The 26,103-nt window shown below is 41.6% G+C and overlaps 1 protein-coding gene across 1 annotated transcript in view; it reads left to right on the plus strand.

Annotated features, from left to right (window-relative positions):
* The window catches only part of usp34 (ubiquitin specific peptidase 34), a gene marked incomplete at its 5' end in the record, with an annotated part of 65,539 nt that extends 47,730 nt beyond the window's left edge, over positions 1-17,809 (plus strand). Inside the window, 21 exons of the mRNA XM_079219351.1 lie at positions 939-1,107; positions 1,689-1,763; positions 2,124-2,275; positions 2,375-2,528; positions 2,893-2,937; positions 3,101-3,205; positions 4,127-4,274; positions 5,093-5,397; positions 6,417-6,746; positions 7,230-7,387; positions 7,542-7,620; positions 7,931-8,057; positions 8,462-8,569; positions 8,929-9,033; positions 9,146-9,270; positions 9,664-9,787; positions 14,228-14,307; positions 14,421-14,561; positions 15,127-15,267; positions 15,363-15,519; positions 16,177-17,809. Of these exons, the coding sequence (XP_079075477.1) occupies positions 939-1,107; positions 1,689-1,763; positions 2,124-2,275; positions 2,375-2,528; positions 2,893-2,937; positions 3,101-3,205; positions 4,127-4,274; positions 5,093-5,397; positions 6,417-6,746; positions 7,230-7,387; positions 7,542-7,620; positions 7,931-8,057; positions 8,462-8,569; positions 8,929-9,033; positions 9,146-9,270; positions 9,664-9,787; positions 14,228-14,307; positions 14,421-14,561; positions 15,127-15,267; positions 15,363-15,519; positions 16,177-16,949 (3,601 nt within the window). The 3' untranslated portion in view covers positions 16,950-17,809. The remainder of the gene's footprint in view (positions 1-938; positions 1,108-1,688; positions 1,764-2,123; positions 2,276-2,374; positions 2,529-2,892; positions 2,938-3,100; positions 3,206-4,126; positions 4,275-5,092; positions 5,398-6,416; positions 6,747-7,229; positions 7,388-7,541; positions 7,621-7,930; positions 8,058-8,461; positions 8,570-8,928; positions 9,034-9,145; positions 9,271-9,663; positions 9,788-14,227; positions 14,308-14,420; positions 14,562-15,126; positions 15,268-15,362; positions 15,520-16,176) is intronic.
* Positions 17,810-26,103: the final 8,294 nt, after the last annotated feature.

Genomic DNA, 26,103 nt, shown 5'->3' on the forward strand with positions numbered 1-26,103 from the left:
TCGTCCACATGACTAAAGTTATGTTTCCACAAGAGATATGAAGAATTTAAAAAATCGAGTGTACATTTTTCAGTTTTAGGCCCATATTATCTCTTTATTGCCTCATGACAATGGTGCCTCGTTCTAGAGAGAGCTGAGATTGTTCTGCAATTTTAGATGTAAAACACATATCTATCATATGCAAGTGCCTTTAAAAAGTGAATTTAAGAAATGATGTAAAATCGAGAAAATGACTCCAGAGGGTTAAAAGTAGTTGAGATGTTCTTTATTAAATTTACCTTCCTTCGACTATTTAAATAAGAAACTTATTTACAGGACACTTTTGAAACGTTGTGAGATGTTTGTGGTTCTGCATGTCGGTGTTTTTATTTATTATTTTATAATTGTTATAATTTGAACGACTCATTACGGTTTCTCTTCAGCAGCCAAGGAAAATACATTTGAAAGAACTTAAACTAGAAATGTTGTGAACTTCAAAACTAATCCATCAGATTCAAAGACGGATGTAAAGTCAGTTTTAATTGAGCCGTTTGAGATGTGCAGCACAAACAGACCGTGTTGTGTCTGACGTCCGGAGGCGATGGAGATCAAACAGGAGCCGCGTGTCACTCAGTGTCTCCGTCACTATGGACTCTGAGAAAGATTAGTGGCTCCACATCACACACACACACACACACACACACACACACACACACACACCCTGCTGCCAGTCGACCTACAATCATACATGTTATAGTTTAACTACCTACATATATGTTTTTTTTAAAGGTCTACTACCCACAAAAACAGTGTCTACTGACATTGCATGTTGTTGGTCATTGTTTTTTTATATATATATATATATATATATATATATATATATATATATATATATATATTAGTATGTTCTATGAAACGGACTCGGATCACCTCATTGTGAAACCCTCTGTCCTCCTCAGCTCTGACGACATGGACGGCCCCGTGGAGGACATCGGCAGCCGGTCCTGCGTGACTCGCTTCGTGAAGACGCTGCTGTCCATCATGGAGCACGGCGTCAAGCCGCACAGCAAACACCTGACGGAGTACTTCGCCTTTCTCTACGAGTTCGCCAAGATGGGGGAGGAGGAGGTCGGTCTGGACGGATGTGGTTTTTGTTTTATTTTTAGACCGGAAAGATGTTTGCAACTCAAAGGCTTCGTTAGTTTTACTGATTTTTCATTTGAAGACCAAACTAAGTCTTGTGTCCTCTACCAAGTACACACACACACACACACACACACACACACACACACACACACACACACACACACACACTATATAGTACACAGGAAACCCGTCTGCAAACTACACTCTGTGTCAGAAGTCCTCCGGGACGATGATCTGACTCAATTTGAGTTTTGCTACATTGAATCCAGTTTGTTTCTGTCAGACATTGTACCTCTGATGGGATCAATGCTGGAGACACTGGGACACACACACACACACACACACACACACACACACACACACACACACACACACACACACACACACACACACACACACACACACACACACACACACACATAAACCCTTCCTAGTTCTCAATAAGATGTTGTGTAAAAGTATTCTTAATGAATGACCACAAAGTATTTTACTTTCTGCTTTTTTTTACTTATTTCGTGTGATTTCTTCGTCGTTAACTGTCGTCTGTCTCTTGGTGTCTCCAGAGTCAGTTCCTGTTGTCACTACAAGCCATTTCCATCATGGTGCATTTCTACATGGGAACCAAAGGCCCCGAGAATGTAAGTTTACACTCTGATTACTTTATTTATGTTCATGTTATAATGCTCACTTTATTTATTTATGACAGAATTCCATTTATTTACTACAATATTCTTATTCTGAATGGCACTTAACGCTTTTATTTATTGTTTTTCTTCCTTGTTGTGTGAATTAAATGTGATAACTGAGCCTGTCTTCCTCTTATAGATTAATGTTCAGTGGAAGAGGAGTTATACAATTCATCTTATTCTTTATTATTAACTTTTTTGTTAATTCCATTCACAAATTGTGTTTCTGCGATACTTGGCAAACGTGAATAAAGCCGATTTGAGTTGAACGGAGTTTTCCAGTAACCGTAAATGAAGAGTGTCCTCCCTCAGCCTCAGGTGGAGGTGCTGTCGGAGGAGGAGGGCGAGGAGGAGGACGAGGAAGAGGACATCCTGTCTCTGGCGGAGGAGAAGTATCGTCCTGCAGCTCTGGAGAAGATGATCGCCCTCATCGCTCTGCTGGTGGAGCAGTCTCGCTCTGAGAGGTACGGCCTGGATATGAAGGTTTAAAATCTCTTTTGTTGAGTTGTGTGCTTCAAACCTGCAGAAATCTGTATTTTAAATCTCTTTTCTTTCCGCTCCAGACATCTGACTCTGTCGCAGAGCGACATGGCGGCGCTGACCGGAGGGAAAGGCTTCCCCTTCCTCTTCCAGCACATCCGAGACGGCATCAACATCCGGCAGACCTGCAACCTCATCTTCAGCCTCTGTCGCTATAACAACCGCCTGGCCGAGCACGTAGGTTCATCACGGTCACACAGTTTACGGCGTCCATCTGTTATACACGTGTTGCTCTGCAAGACCAGACGTCTTCAATATTTTGATGCCAATACTTTCACTTTAAGGTCTTAAAGACCTTAAAGTGAAAGTATTGGCATCAAAATATTCCTTCAAAAGTACAAAAAGTTAATTATTTAATTGTGCAGAATGGACGATTTCAGAACAATGCACATTACATTATTGAATCCTATTGCTGATGCATTAATATAATCATTCATGTAATGTTTTTATTATATAATGTGTTATTATTATTACTTTTTTTATTTGCAGAAAGCAGTAGAAATAATTGTATTGATACATAATTCTCCTCCTGACTGCACAGATTGTGTCGATGCTCTTCACCTCCATCGCAAAGTTGACTCCTGAGGTGAGTCCCGACAGCTCTTTTATTATCTTTTACATTATTCAGCTCCTCTGTGGAGCCGTGAGCACCGTTCCCTCCTGCGGCTTTAAGCTCGTTCCCTCGCGTTGAGTCTAGAGTCCGAGTGAAAGAAGCAGATCGACAGCAGCTTTGCGTTTCCCTCCTCCAGGCCGCCAATCCCTTCTTCAAGCTGCTGACGATGCTGATGGAGTTTGCGGGCGGACCTCCGGGGATGCCCTCCTTCGCCTCCTACATCCTGCAGAGGATCTGGGAGGTAAAACACAATTTACTGTTCTACCTCTGAACAAGTTTTATATCTATTTTCCATCCATCCATTTTCAGCCGCTTATCCGGGGTCGGGTCAGTTCAGGAGGCCGACCCATCTCTATTTTTATCATTCGAAAAAATGTTTTAGTTTGTGTGTTTTATTCAGTCAATCATTACAATATTCTATATAATATACACAACAGAATGACTGACAAGGTAAAGGTAGAAGCAAAAATGCTTATATATCCCTACCCTAAATTATTATTATCAATTAAATCAGATAATTAATTTGAAATAAAGAAAACCTAAAATAAATATATACATCTTCCATATACATACATTTCATTCACACTTGTAACCCTCACATTTTTTTTATATAAACAATCCTTTTGAAAACCTAAAATTAGTTGTTAGCATTGTTCCATAATAGAAATACATCTTCTTTTAATCCTTTTTTTTTTAGCTTTTTGTACAATAAACTTACAAACTTCTCATGAAAAAATTAAACTTTTATCTTTTATTCAGCGTTGTTTCCTTTAACCAGTGAAATATGGATCGTCTGCTTTTATTTTAATGATCAATTTTAGTTTAGTGTATTTATCAGAGTTTTTATTCATCACCCAGAACGTCTCTTAAAATAAAATGTGTCCATTTCTGAGGGGTGTCGGGCCAAAATGGCTTCATGAAAATACATAAATGAGACAAATTTATAAACACCCGTCCAGATCACTGAAGAGCAGCAAGACACAGATGATTATCTGTTAACTTTCCTGTTTTAAAAGGTATTTCTCTAATGTGATTTTTAAACACCTTTAGCTTGAACCTTTAGACTTTCCTCATGCCAACAAACCAAGTTTCATCTTCAGGCATCTCTGCTCTGCTCCGTCTCGTCATGCGTGTGCGTGTGCGTGTTCTCCCCCGCCGCCAGGTGATCGAGTACAACCCGTCCCAGTGCCTGGACTGGCTGGCTGTCCAGACTCCCAGGAACAAGCTGGCCCACAGCTGGGTGCTGCAGAACATGGAGAACTGGGTGGAGCGCTTCCTGCTGGCTCACAACTACCCCCGAGTCCGCACATGTAAGAGCCTCGGCGTCCCCCACAATCCAATGCGGCGGCGTTAAAAACAGAACTGTTAAAGACACGGGGCTGAGGAGAGGGCTAGAGGAGGGTGGAGCGTAGAAGAATCCATTCAGGTGGATTTAAAAATACAAAACACTCTAATAAATATGGGCTAAGCTTATTATAACAAGTGTGCAGATGCACCTCAGTGTATTGTGTTTTATACTTGTTTTATTCGGTAAGTGACTGCGGTATAAGACCCATAATGCACTCTGATGTGTTCCGATATAGAAAATAACGGACTGCTTGGAACAATCATGACTCTGCTTTGAGTTGTGGTTCGTTTTTTACGAACACTTTGAGGGGAAATTCTTCAAATTTGGAGCCAACGTCCACTTAGACTCCATGATGATCTGATTTGATTTTGGGGGTCAAGTTAAGAATTTATCTGCAAATAATGATGATTTCACACAAATGTCTATTAAAATATATCTGACATTTTGGACACATGTGGATGTAAACTGCATCTGGATTGGTTGGTGGAGGTTTAAAACCCCGAGGCGGTAATTCTAGTTTAGTTTTGCCCTTTTTTTATTTTGTATTACTTTATTTTAGACCTGAAGTTCAAACATAAGAGTAGAAATACAATGACATAAATAAATAATTTTCATAAACACATTGTGTCAATGAGCCTTTTGCTGCCGTAGCTTTACGTTTGCAGGGATGCAACATTTATTCAACGTGACCCGAGTTTGATTAGAAGGAAGCATGAACTAATAAATAATCATTTAGTAGCTAACGACAATAAAACTCCCCCCTGTGCCTCGTCTGTCCAGCGGCGGCGTACCTCCTCGTCTCCCTCATCCCCAGCAACTCCTTCCGCCAGATGTTCCGCTCCACGCGCTCCCTCCACCTGCCGACCCGCGAGCTGCCGCTGTCGCCCGACACCACCGTGGTCCTCCACCAGGTGTACAACCTGCTGCTGGGGCTGCTGGGACGCGCCAAGCTGTACGTGGACGCCAGCGTTCACGGCACGACCAAGCTGGTCCAGTACTTCAGCTTCATGACCTACTGCCTCATCTCCAAGACGGAGAAGCTCATGTTCTCCGGGTACTTCATGGACCTGTGGAACCTCTTCCAGGTGCGTTTGGTCGCGCTTATCCTCGTTTATTGTTCACTCATCTTCTTCTTCTTCTTCACGCTACCTCTGACTCGATTTTTAAAGAGACTGTGTTGTGATGTTTCTTTCCAACGTTTCTGACGGTGAGATTAAAGCGACGCGTTATTTATTCACGTACCCGTCCTGCCTCTTAAAGGTGTATTCCACATATGTTATGAGAAAGCTGGAAAGTGAATGCGTGACCTTGAAAACGAGGTCGCTTTGTAGCCGTTCTGGAGCTTTCGATCACCTTTTATGATCTTCAGCAGCAGATGGAGTTTGAATTGTAGATAAAATGTTCTTCTTCCTTGGTCTCAGTAAAACTAGTACTAGTATCGTTGCCTCAAAAATACAATATTTCTACATTTTTATCCAAATAAGGAAACAATTTAAATGATAATCCTTTATTTTATATCCTCTATCATTTATGAGCAGTATATACATATTTAATACATTGTTTAGGACTCATTATAATATGATTGTAAAGACACTTAAGTGTTTATTATTATTAGTATATAGTTTGTCTATAATTCCTCTCATCTATGATTCAAGTTCTTTATTGTTATATAGGATCAACGACCGATTCCCTGCATTTGTTATTGAAATATATCAGCCTCATTCAACATTGCTTCTTTTTAAATATGGGTAATATGAAGAAAAAAACATAGTAAAAATGATAATATAGGTATGACGTCGCATTAGGGTCATTGTAGATTAAAACAACTACGGGTGGAACATTTAATATTTAATATTTCTGCAATAAAAGTTGTAAATTCACGAGAAAATACTAGAATATTGAAGTGACGATATAAAGGTACAGTAGAAGATATTGTCATTCGTTTTCTTTTCAAACGCTGTCCTAGTAATATGAAATAAATCTTCATTGGAGAACTTTTAATCATTGACCAACGCTGTAATTAATCTGCTTATAACCGCATAATAACATTAATCTACATAATAACTGTGGCACTAGTCTGACGCTCCGGTCTCTCCGTCTTCAGCCCAAACTGTCGGAGCCGGCCATCGCCACCAACCACAACAAGCAGGCGCTGCTGTCCTTCTGGTACAACATGTGCGTGGACTGCCCGGAGAACGTCCGGCTGGTGGTGCAGAACCCCGTGGTGACCAAGAACATCGCCTTCAACTACATCCTGGCCGACCACGACGACCAGGAGGTGGTGCTCTTCAACCGCGGCATGCTGCCCGCCTACTACGGCATCCTGCGCATGTGCTGCGAGCAGTCGCCCGCCTTCACCCGCCAGCTCGCCTCGCACCAGAACATCCAGTGGGCCTTCAAGAACCTCACGCCGCACGCCAGCCAGTACCCCGGGGTGAGAGCAGAGCCTGGTCTCGGATCAGTTCCTGGACACATTTGATTGGTTATGTTATGCTAGTTTTAGTATTTAGTGACGTTAGATTGTTTCACAGCTCACTAGGATCAATTTTTCAAATTAATATCTTTCCGGGTTCTTCAGAATAACATTTTAACGGTCTATTTTTCCCATAATATTGTCAATGTGACCTGACGGAAAACATTTAACACAAAATTTAAGTACAAATCTGTCACTTCACAATTATAAAAGATGTATTTATTTTACCTTCATTCAAAAAGTAAGTCTCTTGAGATTATCTGTCACAACAGAGGTGCTATAAACATATTTATATCATAAGAGACAACAACATAAGAGCTCTCCATTAAACATGTTTTGAATGTGAAGGAAGCTTTGTAGCCATCAGTATGAAAAGTTCATTTTGAATCCAGCCACGTTTTAAAATGTGTGTGCGTGTGTGTGTGTGTGTGCTGCCCCCTGCAGGCGGTGGAGGAGCTGTTCAACCTGATGCAGCTGTTCGTGGCGCAGCGAGCCGACATGAGGGAAGAAGAGCTGGAGGACGTCAAACAGTTCAAGAAAACCACCATCAGCTGCTACCTGCGCTGCCTGGACGGCCGCTCCTGCTGGACCACGCTCATCAGGTCAGAGCACACACACACACACACACACACACACACACACACACAGTGAGACAATGATATCGTGAACATGTCCGATTTAGAGACTGAACTCTGGAACAATAAGCTCTTCGTCTCTGATCTGGTTCCTAACGCCTGCTGTTGCTGTTCCTCTTAGTGCCTTCAGGGTTCTGCTGGAGAACGACGAGGACCGACTGCTGGTCGTCTTCAACAGGGGACTCATCCTCATGACGGAGGTAAGACCAGGACCAGGATCTCCTCTATAAATCAGACAAAGAGAGAATCACATTTCAGACTATTTTAAGAGACAGCCTAAACAATAATTAAGAACTTTGGAGGCTTTTTGGACTTTGCTTTCATCATTTCTGCCCATTTAAAACAACAAAAGCCCTGAATGTAATAGCTGAGGATTTGGGGGAATTTTCTGAGGCGAAAGTCCAATAACAGGCACATTTGTGATACTGGGCTATTTTAAAATACAATATGTTTGAAGCTCACCGCTGTGGATGACGTGGATGTTGACGCGGCTCTGTCTGTCCTCTGCAGTCCTTCAACACGCTGCACATGATGTACCACGAGGCCACGGCGTGCCACGTCACCGGAGACCTGGTGGAGCTGCTCTCCATCTTCCTGTCCGTCCTCAAAGCCACCCGGCCGTACCTGCAGCGCAAAGGTCAGGTCGAGATGCAACTTTATCGATTCGCGTGTTTACAGCAATAAACAAACTATAAAAGAGCAATTAGACTCAATATTTACAAGGCAAAAAGGACACACAACCAGAGCTCTACTGGAACTATTAGTCCAGTTTGCTAAGCCCCGCCCCCTGGTTGAAGCTACGCTACGATTGGCCAGTCTGAGTTTGAAGGGCGGGACTTAGAAAAAAAGTGTCAATAAGGTCTCAAGCAAAGTGTTGAGGTTAGTAACAGCAAAGCATAGTTCATGTAATATGATACCGCCAGCTGTTGATGTACATTAGAGTAGTTTATAATATATATAAGGGAAATGTGTGGATATAGTATAACATAATGTACCGTTCCTGTTGGTTCTGAGCAGATGTTTCTGTGTCTCGTCCTCCAGATGTGAAGCAGGCTCTGATCCAGTGGCAGGAGAGGATCGACTTCGCCCACAAGCTGCTCACACTGCTCAACTCCTACAGCCCGCCCGAGCTCCGCAACGCCTGCCTGGGTAACACACACACACACACACACACGCACACACACACACTTGGAGGGAAAGAAAATGTGTTGAACTGAGCAACTGTTTTGAAGGAAAATATAAATGTGATATTGTGAATTAACTGACTGTAGGAGTTGGTTTGTACTTTAACAATTATCTTAATGAAACAATTAGGTGGCAAATATTTTGATGTGCTTTTCATTTTAATAATGTAAATCAGTTATTAATTCACTAGCTAATTGTTTAAAATGAGCTCCACCTCAACTGCAACAGTAAAAACCCATTTTTAATGCAGGACAAAGTATTTTTATTTTACTTCCTCTGTCTGTTGCGTAAATGCTTGGTGTTCTTTGTTCTGGTTCCTGCAGACGTGCTGAAGGAACTTGTCCTGCTGAGTCCTCACGACTTCCTGCACACGCTGGTTCCCTTCCTGCAGCACAACCACTGCACCTACCACCACAGCAACATCCCCAGTGAGTCTCCGCCTCTTCACCTTCTTCCTAATATGTTATTAAAGTGTATTTTATCCATTAAAACCTTTTCATATGAAGGGCCGCTTCAGTGACCGTGTGTTTGTGTCCTCAGTGTCGTTCGGCCCGTACCTTCCCTGCAGAGAGAACATAAAGCTGATGGGAGCCAAGAACAACATCCGGCCTCCGAGACCGGAGCTCAACATGTGTCTGCTGCCGTCCATGGTGGAGAGCAGCAAGGTGTGCCCACCTGTCCCGATACCTGCATCTCTGTCGCGATACCTGACACTTTTGTCACGGCGCTCTGGGTGGATTTTCATTTTTTCATCGTAAACAGAATATCTGTTTATTTGATTTAAAGTAAACAGTTGAAGACGTCACCAATTAATTGATTAATCAAGAAAATACTTGTTTTCATTTTTATTTCAGTTATTCTCCGGTTCTTCCTGTTTACTACATTTACTTTTTACTAGATACTTCAGGAAATAACAGACTTTGACTAATTTTGTTTTACTTTGGGTCTTTAAAACCTGCAGGAGCCTGATGTTGATAGTAATATCCCTCCTCCCTCTCTTCCCCCCCCCCCCCCCCCTTCCTCCCTCCCTCCCGCTCTCCTCCCTCCCTCCCTCTCAGGGTAAAGACGAGGTGTACGACCGGATGCTGCTGGATTACTTCCTGTCCTACCACCAGTTCAGCCACCTGCTGTGTCGCGTCGCCATCAACTGCGAGAAATTCACGGACACGCTCGTCAAACTGAGTGCGTATGAATCAGTCTATAATGACCCGTTCATGAATACACACCTGTTCACGGGTATTAACACATAAACACACACCTGTTCACAGGTATTAACGCATAAACACACACCTGTTCACAGGTATTAACGCATAAATACACACCTGTTCACAGGTATTAACGCATAAACACACACCTGTTCACAGGTATTAACGCATAAACACACACCTGTTCACAGGTATTAACGCATAAATACACACCTGTTCACAGGTATTAACGCATAAATACACACCTGTTCACAGGTATTAACGCATAAACACACACCTGTTCACAGGTATTAACGCATAAACACACACCTGTTCACAGGTATTAACGCATAAACACACACCTGTTCACAGGTATTAACGCATAAATACACACCTGTTCACAGGTATTAACGCATAAACACACACCTGTTCACAGGTATTAACGCATAAACACACACCTGTTCACAGGTATTAACGCATAAATACACACCTGTTCACAGGTATTAACGCATAAACACACACCTGTTCACAGGTATTAACGCATAAACACACACCTGTTCACAGGTATTAACGCATAAACACACACCTGTTCACAGGTATTAACGCATAAACACACACCTGTTCACAGGTATTAACGCATAAACACACACCTGTTCACAGGTATTAACGCATAAATACACACCTGTTCACAGGTATTAACGCATAAATACACACCTGTTCACAGGTATTAACGCATAAATACACACCTGTTCACAGGTATTAACGCATAAACACACACCTGTTCACAGGTATTAACGCATAAACACACACCTGTTCACAGGTATTAACGCATAAACACACACCTGTTCACAGGTATTAACGCATAAACACACACCTGTTCACAGGTATTAACGCATAAATACACACCTGTTCACAGGTATTAACGCATAAATACACACCTGTTCACAGGTATTAACGCATAAATACACACCTGTTCACAGGTATTAACACATAAACACACACCTGTTCACAGGTATTAACACATAAACACACACCTGTTCACAGGTATTAACACATAAACACACACCTGTTCACAGGTATTAACGCATAAACACACACCTGTTCACAGGTATTAACGCATAAATACACACCTGTTCACAGGTATTAACGCATAAATACACACCTGTTCACAGGTATTAACGCATAAATACACACCTGTTTTTAACACAGGTGTGGTATTAACGCATAAATACACACCTGTTCACAGGTATTAACACATAAACACACACCTGTTCACAGGTATTAACACATAAACACACACCTGTTCACAGGTATTAACACATAAACACACACCTGTTCACAGGTATTAACACATAAATACACACCTGTTCACAGGTATTAACGCATAAACACACACCTGTTCACAGGTATTAACGCATAAACACACACCTGTTCACAGGTATTAACACATAAACACACACCTGTTCACAGGTATTAACACATAAATACACACCTGTTCACAGGTATTAACGCATAAACACACACCTGTTCACAGGTATTAACGCATAAACACACACCTGTTCACAGGTATTAACACATAAACACACACCTGTTCACAGGTATTAACACATAAACACACACCTGTTCACAGGTATTAACACATAAACACACACCTGTTCACAGGTATTAACGCATAAATACACACCTGTTCACAGGTATTAACGCATAAATACACACCTGTTTTTAACACAGGTGTGGTATTAACGCATAAATACACACCTGTTCACAGGTATTAACACATAAACACACACCTGTTCACAGGTATTAACACATAAACACACACCTGTTCACAGGTATTAACACATAAACACACACCTGTTCACAGGTATTAACACATAAATACACACCTGTTCACAGGTATTAACGCATAAACACACACCTGTTCACAGGTATTAACGCATAAACACACACCTGTTCACAGGTTTTAACGCATAAACACACACCTGTTCACAGGTATTAACACATAAACACACACCTGTTCACAGGTATTAACACATAGACACACACCTGTTCACAGGTATTAACGCATAAATACACACCTGTTCACAGGTATTAACGCATAAATACACACCTGTTTTTAACACAGGTGTGGTATTAACGCATAAATACACACCTGTTCACAGGTATTAACACATAAACACACACCTGTTCACAGGTATTAACGCATAAACACACACCTGTTCACAGGTATTAACGCATAAACACACACCTGTTCACAGGTATTAACGCATAAACACACACCTGTTCACAGGTATTAACGCATAAACACACACCTGTTCACAGGTATTAACGCATAAATACACACCTGTTCACAGGTATTAACGCATAAATACACACCTGTTCACAGGTATTAACGCATAAATACACACCTGTTCACAGGTATTAACGCATAAACACACACCTGTTCACAGGTATTAACGCATAAACACACACCTGTTCACAGGTATTAACGCATAAACACACACCTGTTCACAGGTATTAACGCATAAACACACACCTGTTCACAGGTATTAACGCATAAATACACACCTGTTCACAGGTATTAACGCATAAATACACACCTGTTCACAGGTATTAACGCATAAATACACACCTGTTCACAGGTATTAACACATAAACACACACCTGTTCACAGGTATTAACACATAAACACACACCTGTTCACAGGTATTAACACATAAACACACACCTGTTCACAGGTATTAACGCATAAACACACACCTGTTCACAGGTATTAACGCATAAATACACACCTGTTCACAGGTATTAACGCATAAATACACACCTGTTCACAGGTATTAACGCATAAATACACACCTGTTTTTAACACAGGTGTGGTATTAACGCATAAATACACACCTGTTCACAGGTATTAACACATAAACACACACCTGTTCACAGGTATTAACACATAAACACACACCTGTTCACAGGTATTAACACATAAACACACACCTGTTCACAGGTATTAACACATAAATACACACCTGTTCACAGGTATTAACGCATAAACACACACCTGTTCACAGGTATTAACGCATAAACACACACCTGTTCACAGGTATTAACACATAAACACACACCTGTTCACAGGTATTAACGCATAAATACACACCTGTTCACAGGTATTAACGCATAAACACACACCTGTTCACAGGTATTAACGCATAAACACACACCTGTTCACAGGTATTAACACATAAACACACACCTGTTCACAGGTATTAACACATAAACACACACCTGTTCACAGGTATTAACACATAAACACACACCTGTTCACAGGTATTAACGCATAAATACACACCTGTTCACAGGTATTAACGCATAAATACACACCTGTTTTTAACACAGGTGTGGTATTAACGCATAAATACACACCTGTTCACAGGTATTAACACATAAACACACACCTGTTCACAGGTATTAACACATAAACACACACCTGTTCACAGGTATTAACACATAAACACACACCTGTTCACAGGTATTAACACATAAATACACACCTGTTCACAGGTATTAACGCATAAACACACACCTGTTCACAGGTATTAACGCATAAACACACACCTGTTCACAGGTATTAACACATAAACACACACCTGTTCACAGGTATTAACACATAAACACACACCTGTTCACAGGTATTAACACATAAACACACACCTGTTCACAGGTATTAACGCATAAATACACACCTGTTCACAGGTATTAACGCATAAATACACACCTGTTTTTAACACAGGTGTGGTATTAACGCATAAATACACACCTGTTCACAGGTATTAACACATAAACACACACCTGTTCACAGGTATTAACACATAAACACACACCTGTTCACAGGTATTAACACATAAACACACACCTGTTCACAGGTATTAACACATAAATACACACCTGTTCACAGGTATTAACGCATAAACACACACCTGTTCACAGGTATTAACGCATAAACACACACCTGTTCACAGGTATTAACGCATAAACACACACCTGTTCACAGGTATTAACGCATAAACACACACCTGTTCACAGGTATTAACGCATAAACACACACCTGTTCACAGGTATTAACGCATAAACACACACCTGTTCACAGGTATTAACGCATAAACACACACCTGTTTTTAACACAGGTGTGGTATTAACGCATAAATACACACCTGTTCACAGGTATTAACACATAAATACACACCTGTTCACAGGTATTAACGCATAAACACACACCTGTTCACAGGTATTAACGCATAAACACACACCTGTTCACAGGTATTAACGCATAAACACACACCTGTTCACAGGTATTAACGCATAAACACACACCTGTTCACAGGTATTAACGCATAAACACACACCTGTTCACAGGTATTAACACACCCACTCTGTCTCCCAGGTGTGTTGATAGCGTATGAAGGGCTCCCTCTTCACCTCGCCATCTTCCCCAAACTGTGGACGGAGCTGTGTCAGTCTCAGGTTCGTCACCAGACGCATGATTTAAAGCGGCCGTGTCTTTAGTCTCACTCGCGCGGTTCTTTCTCTTTATTTTCATTACTGCATTGATGAAGTCGTCTTCGCTGCTCTTTCAGTCCGTTCTGGCTAAAACGTGTGTGAAGCTGCTCTGCGAGGATCCGGTCTTCAGCGAGTACATCAAGTGCATCCTGATGGACGAGAGGACGTTCCTCAACAACAACGTGGCCTACTCCTTCCTCACCTGCTTCCTGCACAAGGTACTGCACAAAACACCTGCTTTGTGTCTTCAGATGCTTTTGTTTGTTTGTTAAAATTGTTCCAATACCACCAGTTGTCCGGTTCGGAGGCTCTGAGATGCTCGTGAGGCAGAAAACTAATCTGCAGATCTATTCTCTAAATCTTGATTGGTTTCTATCCTGTGTTCATGACTTACAGGAACAGTGTCTGGGATTTAGGAGCGAAAATATAATTTAATATTCATAGCTATGTCTTCATTACTGTGTCATTACCTGACACTAAGAATTGTGGTGTTTTTATGGGCTTACAATGAGCCCTTCATGAGTCCGCCATGTTCCTACAGTCGCCCACAACTGCAGGTTACCGCCTGGCTGTGATGCCTCTTGTGGCCAAAATGTATATTACAACAACAAACCATAAAAAGTCACCTGGCGAGATTTTTTATTTCACTAAACGCAACAGAAACAATCATTTTACTGAAGAATGTTTTTCTCTCACCTGCCTCTCTGGGCTTCCGTAGTCCAGTCTGTAAATAGTTATCACCGTAGCAACCTTATGTGTGTGTGTGTGTGTGTGTGTGTGTAGGTCCAGGTGCTGTCGGGCCCCAGCTGCTCCAACCTGATTGGAGTGCTGGTGTCGAACCTGCTGAGCGAGCAGAGCAGCCTGCAGCCGGAGCTGGCGGCTCACCGCCTGGAGCTCAGCAAGACCAGCGGCCTGCTGAACGCCGTACGGACGCCAACGCTCAGACACGCCACTTCCTGTCTGCTGTTTCAGCCTGAAGACTCACTGTCTCTCTCTCTCTCTCTCTCTCTCTGCATCAGGACCTGAGGGCCTTGCTGCTGCTGCTGTCCGTCCAGCCGCCTCAAGCCGTGGACCCGGCCCTCTGCCCCGCCCTGCAGGAGCTGCTGGGTCGCTGCCGCGTTTGCGTCCAGCAGCGCAGCGCTCTGGAGCTCGAGGCCAAGGACCACAAGGCCAAAGGTACCGCGCCAACATGCAGAGTATTAAAAACAAGCAGGGCCACTTTATCGTCTTTGTACAAGTCGAGTATTTAAAGCATTACGAAGAAACGTAGGTTTAATATCCTGTAAACGATTTGATTTGGCTGCAAAATATTTACTCAAATTAAGATTTTTAAGACTTCAGGTGAACTCTCACGCTGAGCTCTCCATATTTAACCCGTCAATCCAGATGTTTACAGTATTTCATGTCGGTTTAAACGGAATTCAGTCTTCAGTTTGATTTTAAACTTTGGATTTCATGCTTCAGTTTCTTTTTTCATCCTGTTGGACCCTCGTTCATCCACCAACAATGTTCAGTTAGAAATCACGTTTTTAGTTTTAATCGTTGTGCACCGTTAATAAAAAAAATAAAAAAACACTTAAAGGGCCAGTTCACTTTTGGAACTACGACCAACGGAAAACACGTCAAGAAAATGACATTCCTCTGAAAGAAAACATTAAATAAATTAAACTGGAAGTTTCATCACAAATATGTCAGTAACCGCCGTTATATTTAAAAACCTGTGTGTGTGTGTGTGTGTGTGTGTGTGTGTGTGTGTGTGTGTGTGTGTGTGTGTGTGTGTGTGTGTGTGTGTGTGTGTGTGTGTGTGTGTGTGTGTGTGTGCGCGCGTCTCAGCTGAGGATGAAGGGGCGACCCCGGTGAAGCGGCGGCGGGTGAGCAGTGACGACGACCGAGTCGGCGACGCGCCGGCGACGCAGCTCTGCGTTGCCTCCACCTCTTCCTCCTCGTCCTCTTCCTCCTCGGCGCTCCCGCCCTGCGGCGAGCCGAAGCCCGACCACCAGGAGGCGCTGACGCCCGCCAGCAACTCGGACACGGAGACGCGGGACTCCTCCTCGCTGATCGACCCGGGCACCGAGCAGGACCCGCCCTCCCCCGACCCGGCGCCCGCCTCCTCCGGAAACATGGACTCCTCCCCCAAAGAGGAGAAGATGGAGGCGTCGTCGTCGTCGTCCTCCTCGTTCTCCTCCTCCTCCTCCCTGCTGCAGGAGGCGGGGGAGGGGAGCTTCGCGCAGGGGGAGGAGCCTGAGCCGCCGCCGCCAACGCGACACGTGGAGGAGGAGGAGGCGGAGCAGCGGGAGGGGAGGAGGGGCGAGGCGACGACCGCCCCGTCGGAGGAGGCGAAGGACGAGAAGGAGGCGGGCTCTAAGACCAGCGGCTCGGCCCCGCCCCTCTCGGAGGACGCTGCCTTCCCATCGGCTGTTGGGCTGGTGGGGGAGGGGCCAGAGGGCTGCAGTGGCCACGCCTCCTCCTCCTCCTCCTCCTCTTCCTCTCAGGCGCTCCCGAGCGCCGCCCCCCTCCCTGACATGCTGGACATGCTGTACAGGACGGTGGAAGCCACCATCGCCATAGTTACCAAACTGTCCGTTAAGGGCCCGCCCTCTTCATGACATCATCGACTCACAGCCGCCATGAGATCTTTAACAAAAACTTATGATTTTTTTTTTTTTTTTTTTCTTTCTCTCTTTGGAAATGGAGATTCTGCTCAGAGGGGAGAAACAACACGTTTCCCTGCGTTTCGGTTCCTTCTTCTTCTTCTGCTGTTCGTGTGCTGCTGGTCGTTGCCTTCTGCTGATGTTCAGCCGGTCGGTTTTTCAGCTTCAGTGGCGCTCGCCGTGTTGTTCCGCTCTATAAAACTTTGACTTCTCGCACAGACGACAAATAAAGAAGAAAAACAGAAGTCGTACAAGCTATAGCACATTTTTTTTTTTTCAAAGGGCAAAAAAAAAAAAAGATGAGTTGTTTTTGTTTCCTTTGTGTGTTTTATACTGATTTGAATTTGTTTTGGAAAGTGTTTTATTTGTTTGAGGTTTGCTGTAACGGGGAAAGGTTTACGGAACTTTCGTCTCTGTATGTAATTTAATTTTATTGCATTTTTACTGTGTATAAAAATGGTCGTCCTCTGTGCCAGTTTTGTACTTAATGAACAAGGCAAAAGAAAGTTGCCTTGACTTCTTCTGTGGTTTAAATATCCAGAAACTAAGTTTACCTGTAAATTAAGAGAACCACAAGAAACTTGATTCTGTAAAGAATCCTCTCTAGTCATTGCCTGAAGGTGTATATGAAAACTATATAAATATATATATAAATATCTTTATATATATATGATATATAAAAGCGGTGCTTTATTTGACTGGTTGTAATAAAGCCCCCCATGTTGGACCAGCTGGAGCTTTTATTTTCTTTACTGAAGTACATTCCATAATCTATTGTTTATTTTCGCTTCTTCTGCTGTGTTCTGAGTTTCTTCTGATTTTATTTTAATAGAGAATAAATTAATAAAAACAGTTTTAATAAGAAGAATTATGAACTGAAGTCCATGTGGAGCTGTGAAGTTTTTTTTCTTTCTTTTGTCGATCAAGAAATAGAAGTTTTTAAATTGTTTTCAGGCTGCAGACATCAAGACGTACGGCAAGCCACAAGGGTCACAAAGCCTGGTTCGTATACATGTAAGTAAAGACTTTTTTAATTGTCTGTGTATATAATAATATATATATACGTAATATATATATTATATATATATTATTTATATATATAATATTTACATATATAATATATTTATATATATTTTATTGATTTTTTTAATTTATATATTATTTTATATATATATATATATAATAATAAAAAATATATATATATATATATATATATATATATATATATATATATATATATATATATATATATATATATATATATATATATTCGGTTTATTTGCCTTTTCTCTTCCAGGTCTCTCAATCCTTTTGGAACATTTTCAACCTTTTTCATTTGCAAATAAGCAGTTTTATTACATATTTTGCAAATACAAGCATATTTTCAGACTGATAGAATTCAAAAGTTGTTAAGGACGAGCTGCACACAGATTATTTAGCTCCAGCATTTTATTTACAATCTTGATAATAAAGTGCATCAAAGAAACAAGGAAAATAAGAATAAAGCTGTCGGTAGAACATTTGATTAAAATTGTGTCGAATCGAATCTTTCCTTTAAACTGAAGAACAGCCGGGGCGTTTCACCTGTTTCCAAAATAAATCGGCGTTTCTATAATAATCTGCAATTGTTTATTCTGTGTGAACGTGAGCAGAAATAATTGTCAGTGTTGCTCCTTATTTAAAATAACAAGTCTTCAATGCATTCAACAGCATAATGTTCCTTTAGTAAATTATGACTCATTTAGAGTCAAATTAATTTTTTATGGTGGATTTTTTCAATGTTTTGGTTTTTCAGTTTACGTCTTATTCAATGTTCAGTTTCAGCAAAATGCCAAACTTAAGGCGTCATCACACAAAGCAGCAACGGGACTTTTGAAAAGTCTGTTTTCGTGACGTAACACTGCTTCTGTGTGGACGAGAGGCCAACGCATGAAAGGAGACCATATCCATAGATGTGCAGACGAGGACTACAAGATAAAGTCAGCAGAAAATCAATGTTATTGTCAACACTTTGGTTTTTACTCTGTTGGATAATCTCAAAGCAAATGGAAGAAATCGCTTTGAGTGTTTTTTAACGACGGATTGGCATCGAAGCTTCAGCAGCAAAGTGAAGGAAATAAATAAAATATTATCAGCAGCTAACAGGAACTGAAGGATCTGAGCTCGACCTCGTGAGAACCCACGAACGAGACGGAGACTGAGAACATCCCGCCCGTCCTTATTAGTTCCTTTTATGTCTCAACAAGCTGACTTTACGTGATCTAAATGATTCATCTGTAATTATTTGTGTCGGACTGAAAGCTCGTTGCTCCGATCAGAGAGACGAGGTGTCGCTGTCCTCCGTCTGTTTGAGTCCCACGATGTCCGTCTTCACCGGCCCTGCTGCGCCGGCCTCCTGAAACCTCGTCTGACCCTGAAACACAGAACACAAGTACATTTACTAACAGAGTATGAATAGAAGTCAAGCTGCGTGTCCTTGACTGTAGTATTTCCACTTGTGTAACTTTATACCTCTTTCTACTACATCTGAGGTCAATATTGTACTTTTTACTCCACTACTTTATAGATGACAGCTGTCCAGGTAAAACCTTGTGTCTCCAGATGTGTTGATGTTGGATGTTTGTGATAAACTGAAGGATGAAGTGTTTCCTTCATGTGTTGATAAGCTCCTCCTACTTCTTCAGATAAATAAACTCTTTAAAAAGCCTCTTGGATCAGCTGGAAAATGCATCGTCACAAAGCTGAGACCAGGTTTTTCTTTCTAGAGATACGATGCATTGATGTAGATTAAACGACCCAACCGTGTATAAACACATGTACATGTCATGCTTGTTGTTGCATTGTAGTATTTCCTGAGTATTGTCTTTGTGTGTTTACCTGTTTGAAGGTCTCGGTGTCGTCCTGAGACCGGCTCCTGGAGGAGAACACATGGGTTTGCGTGAGAACCGGAGCGCTGTGAAGACGTGAGAACACGAGTCGTCGTTGCAGGACTCACCTGCTATCACGCCGGTCGATGTCAAACGCCTCTTTGTCTGAATCCTGATGCCGCTGCTTCCTCTTGGACCTGTGGGAACGAACACGGGCGACATGTTGAGAGCCGTGTGGAGGCAATCGAGGTCTATGGGAGAACCTGAATGTGTCGTTGTATTTCTATCTATCTATGAGATTTGTGTGCAAAGATTTTGAGTAAATGTAGCTCTTTTAGCTAAATTAAATATTCACAACAAAACACATTTACTGTGTTTTAAGAGGCTAAATTCTTAAAAATACGACTACAGTGCCAGATTTATACCAGAGGGCGGCCATTTTACCTCTCACCATTGCTGGGCTGTTGGTTTGTGTTGTGTGAATCCGAATGAACTTTTTAAGTTTAAGTGACTGACAAAAACAGTAATTTATCCTCAAAGCAGAGTTCTTACGGTCATGGAAAACCTGGAAAAGTCATGGAATTTTTAAATGGTTATTTCCAGGCCTGGAAAAATCCTTGAAAAAAATAAAATCCCAAAAATGTAGTAAAAGTCATGTAAATGTGTTATATTCATGTGTTCATGTCGTTCATTTACGCTGAGTTTGAAATAATTAAATATGCTTTTAAAAGAAAGACGCTCAAAATATAAGCAGGCATACATACAGGCATTTATATAAAAGATTATTCTTTTAATCAAACTATTGTCTCATTCATTTGGGTCATTTAAGGTTTACTGTATGCTTTGTATTCTCATTGTTAGTTTAAATACTACATTTACTCACTTTTTACTGTTTACACCCAGATTTCACTAAATGTTTGGTCATGGAAATTTGGTTTAAAGTCATGAAAAAGTCATGAAATCCATTGGTCAGAATGTGTCTGAACCCTGTCAAAGGAGTCAAATACCTGACCACCTGCAGTTAAGCGCTGAAGAAGAACCTCTTCAAAACATCAGAACTGTCCCTTTAGGTTGACACGATGCACCTGTGAACAGAAACCAGTCTCACCTGACGATAAAGGCAACGCCAGCCATCAATCCCAGCATGCTCAGGGCCAGCATGGTGCCCAGAGCGATGACCGTGGCCTGGCTGGAGGCGGGGCTTTGAGGCTCCAGCTCCACGTCAAAGTGAACATCCGCCCCGAACACTTTGACGAGCTCCACCCTCACAGCAGCCGATTGGCTCTGCAGCTTCCTGGTGGACAGGTGCGGAGAAAATGTTGTGTTTAATTATTTAGTTTATTTGACTTTTCGGGATTACGTATCACCTGACGTGTTCAAATCCTTTACTTTAGTAAAGGTACGAATACAACACTAGGCAAATACTTTGGGTAAAAGTCCTGCATTGAAAAATGTTATAATCCTAAGAAATGTCACTTCGGTACTATTGTATATTATTAGGTTATTATTACTTGTGCATTCATGTAAAACCTCAACATTATTACTGATTCATTACAATTATTAGAAGGAAATAAATCATAAATAGTGCCAATTATCTGATGGTTTCAGTTGCACTTGAACAAACTGTTCCAACAAAACATATTTTATCAGCTTTTACTTGTATTTAAAGTGCCCAAAAAAAAGCTGCCAATTTAATGTAGTGAAGTAAAAACTACGATATTTCCTTCTGAGATGTAGTGAAGTAGAAGTATGGTGGCATAAACTGAAAATAGTTAAATGTACTACCGTAAAAGTCGGGTTACAAGCCGCTCCTACCTCCGGCCAGTGTCCCCGCTGTAGCAAGCTAGGAGCAGCGCAAGCTAGGAGCAGCGCAAGCTAGGAGCAGCGCAAGCTAGCGCTGCTGCCCGCGTTCCCTCTCCCCAAGTTGGGTGTCGAGCCGGTGCTGGTCCCGCTACCTTCGGTGGTTGTCGGGGAGCTAGTGGAAGTTAGCGGAGAACTAGCGGAGCGCTAGCAGGAGCACTAGCAGGAGCGCTAGCTGGCTACAGCGGGGAGCTAACAGGGACACTCACTGACCAAAGGTAGTAGCGGCTTGTAACCCGACTTTTACGTTAGCTTACACTCAACCAAAGTATGCTATAACTATAATATATTAATCAGTTCATAACTTCTGCATGTTGTAGTTGACGTTTGAACATTAAAATCAAACTCTTACTCCGTGACCTCTTCCGAGGAAACGACCTCTGCGCCGTCTTCCGCGATGAAGGCCACCATCGTCTCCACGGCGGCTCTCTGCGTTCTGGACTCGGAGGATCCGGCGTCGCCGTTCGACACCTCGAGGACGTTCACCGTCCAGCCCAGAGCCGCTCCCAGAGACCTGAGAGGAGAGGGAAGTTATGAGGATGTAAATAAATAAAAAACGATCTGAATTATGTGACGGACTCGTCTCACTTCTCCAGCTCGGGGACTTTGTTCTCCACGACGTTGGCCGGCTGGTTGAGGGAGATGACCGCCACGTCCCCGCTGCTCGCGCTGCCCTGCACCTCCACCTGCGTGTGCAGGAGAGTTTTTATTTTAATTAAACATTAATTATTGTATTGCATCACCTGAGCACATAGAACGGCAGAGTAGACGGGAAGCAGGAAAGATTATTAGAATTAATAAACACCACAGGAAGGACTTTAAAATCAGTCATTCACGCGCTTTTATTAGGGAAGTTTAAAACTTTATTATTTATCGTAAAAACAAACGTCATACCTTTCGAGATATTGGGAGCAGGGTATCTTTGTGTTTTTTAAAGAGCCAAAGAAGAGTGTAACAGTACTGGGAACATAATATTAATTCTCAACTATTTTGTATGAACTTGTTTTAGTAACATTTAGATTTAAAAGTAATATTCTGCTATAATTCCTCGTGAAAAACGGCAAGAAAAAGGATTTTCTGTTGAATTTATATTTATAGCCAAGGACAAGGTTATAGATAACAGGTGCAATTCCACCACTAGAGGGCGCCAAATCCACACACACACGAGACCTTTATACTGTCACTACTTAAGTTATAAACTAAATAATCAATATACTGTGCGGACAGAAACCAAACAGCAACATACAAGTAATAATTTAAGTTGGAAATTATATTTGTGGGTGTGTTTTAGTGGACGCTTCCTTCATCTTTATTTCTAATGAGGTATGATCACAATGTAGGAATCAGAGAAATGATTTCCTTCATCTGCTTTTATGAAATGCTAACAAATTAAAGTTTTATTCTTAACGTTCCACCGTTTTGTCCTCTATGAGGTTGTTGATTCTCATGTTTTCCTCTCACTCGCCTCCACTCTGGTCGTAGCGTGAAGTCCTCCGGGGTCTTTGGCCGTCACCTCCAGTGCCGCCACCTGTCCGGCCAGCGCCGCCGCCGACACCACGTACACCTGCCCCGAGGACGGGTCCACGTCGAAGTGAGGACCGCTGCTCAGACTGTAGACCAGCCGAGCCTCGTCCCCGAGGTCAGGGTCCGAAGCCTTGGGGGCAAAGGATGGAGATTATTCATCCTTACTGACCGCTGCACGTCCAGCACCTTCACTTTATATCTGATGAGTCACCACACGGAGTTATAACTGTTTAAAATGTTCTGACCTGAAGAAGTAAAGGAGCCCATCAGCGAGAGAAGCTCTTCTTAATGTCGGTAATCACAATGAAAATGCTGTATTGTGACTTTTTTAATGACATTACACTGACTTTAGACAGACTGTAGAGGGTTTTTTATGACTTTTTGGATGAAGTATACTATAACCTTTAAATAACATACTGTACTATGTGTTTTTGACATACTGTGGCTTCGTTTTGAATTTTTATTTAACTATAATGTGACTTTTCTATGAATTCTTCGACACACGCTATAACTTATATCAGACAATATACATCTTTTTTACAGAAAAGAGTTTGAAAAATATATATTTTGACACATACTATATCTTACTTATTAGGCATTTTGTATAATTACCTTTCAGTTTTTTTGATTATACTATTGCATTTTCATGACTTTTTTCTACATACTACTATTTAGACTTGTAGTTATTTTTCATGAAATTAAATTTGTTTTTATTCTACACTATGCAATGACTTTTTCAACATACTATACTGTGACTATTTTATCAATAAAAAAATACTATGAATTGTTTATGTCTTCAACATATATTTACTATGAACTTTTTTATGGCTAGTTTTTGACTTAATATACTGAATATACTTTTTTCCCCAACATATCTTTAATTTTACTATTACCTTTTTGATACCGTGACTTTTCATGACATATTATACTAAGAACTTAACTTTTTTATAACATAATATATCAAATTTCTTCCTGCAGTGCTCTTTGAAGTGCAACTGCTCATTGAACCAGAACAGCTGGCTAGGTTTCAGTTCAAAGTACAACTCCTGTTGACCTGATGGTCGTTCAGTGTTTTTCTATGAAGCTGGGAGTGTTTTTCTATGAAGCTGGGAGTGTTTTCCTGTGAAGCTGTGAGTGTTTTTCTATGAAGCTGGGAGTGTTTTTCTGTGAAGCTGTGAGTGTTTTTCTATGAAGCTGGAAGTGTTTTCCTGTGAAGCTGTGAGTGTTTTTCTATGAAGCTGGAAGTGTTTTTCTGTGAAGCTGTGAGTGTTTTCCTGTGAAGCTGGGAGTGTTTTCCTGTGAAGCTGTGAGTGTTTTCCTGTGAAGCTGTGAGTGTTTTCCTGTGAAGCTGTGAGTGTTTTCCTGTGAAGCTGGGAGTGTTTACCTGGACTCTGACGACGGGGGTTTTGAACGAGGCGATGCTGAACACGGAGGCTTTATGCACCGAGGAGGGAAACCGTGGCGACTCGTTCACGTCCTCCACCTGAACTCTGACCTGAGAGAGAGAGAGAGAGAGAGAGAGAGAGAGAGAGAGAGAGAGAGAGAGAGAGAGAGGGGCGGGTCAAAACACTGGAGAGAATTTCTGTCACAGGACAGACTTTTTTATTTTTACCAGGATTCCTTAGTTTAAGATAAATGTACCAGAATAGAGCAAAAGTAAAAAATCTATAAAAACCAATACTCAAAATCACACTGACATTTGTTAATAATTCTCTGAACAGTGTGTCCTGAGGTCCACTCTATTGGTATTGATGGTACAAAACAAATGTAATGCATATTTATAAAACATAAAAGAGTTAAGTGGCTGTTAACAGACATCATTTCCATTAACAGGTGAGAGAAGACGGAAGAGGCTAGAGAGCCCTGGGAGGGTCGAGGACATCATAATTAAATGACCAGTGCGTTAAAAATGAATGCCACTTATTATAGAATTATCAGAATTTCATCTCGCTGTATTTATAATCTTCTTCTTCACACTTTATAAAGTTTTCCCGCTAACGCAACAACTAAAACAACTGTAATATTTTTCAGGAAGTCTGTGGATTTTCTTCCCAGATGATAAAGGAGGTTACCTAGCTTCAGTAATCAATATCACCTGAAAGAATCAGCCCCTAAACATGTCTATAGGATAGATAGACGTTTCAAAACGGGTCATACCATTGCAACGGCTGACGTAGGGGGGGTCCTGGTGTCCACTGCCTCCACATCCAGGATGTACCACTCCTGCTCTTCTTTGTCTAGCGGCCTTCTGGTCAGCAGGGCTCCACTGGCGTTGACGGAGAACCGGTCGGTGTTTGTCTTCAGCGCGTAGGCGACGTGGTAGAGGTCACTTCCTGCCGAGGCCCAGACCCCCCCCACAGACGCCCCCGCCGGCCGGTTCTCCGGGAGGCTGAAGTTGTAGGAGGAGCTCCGGAAGGCCACGCCCTCCACCAGACTGACAACCCGCAGGTTGACCACGACGCGAGCTGCAGGAAACACGTTTACGTTTAATTAATATACATTTAATTAATATACGTTTAATGATGAGCAATACAGAAATATTTTCAAATATGTGATTTCTATTGTAACATTTTGTAAATAATTTAAAGATACTGTACGACAGGAAGCTGGAAATAGTAAAAAAACAAATGGTGGAAAGTAACTAAATACATTTAGTACTCAAGTACTGTACAGAAGTATGACTTTGAAGTAATTGTACTTCACATTAGTACCTTAATCAAAAGTTTTTACAAATATATAGATTTTAAAATGTGACTTTTCACAGTCACATTTTACAAATGAAAAGTTTGCATATATAAATTTACAAATATATATATATATATTTATATATATCAATTTCCAAACACATATATATACAT

This window comes from Taurulus bubalis (assembly GCF_910589615.1).
Source record: "Taurulus bubalis genome assembly, chromosome: 6".
NCBI classification, from domain to species: domain Eukaryota; kingdom Metazoa; phylum Chordata; class Actinopteri; order Perciformes; family Cottidae; genus Taurulus; species Taurulus bubalis.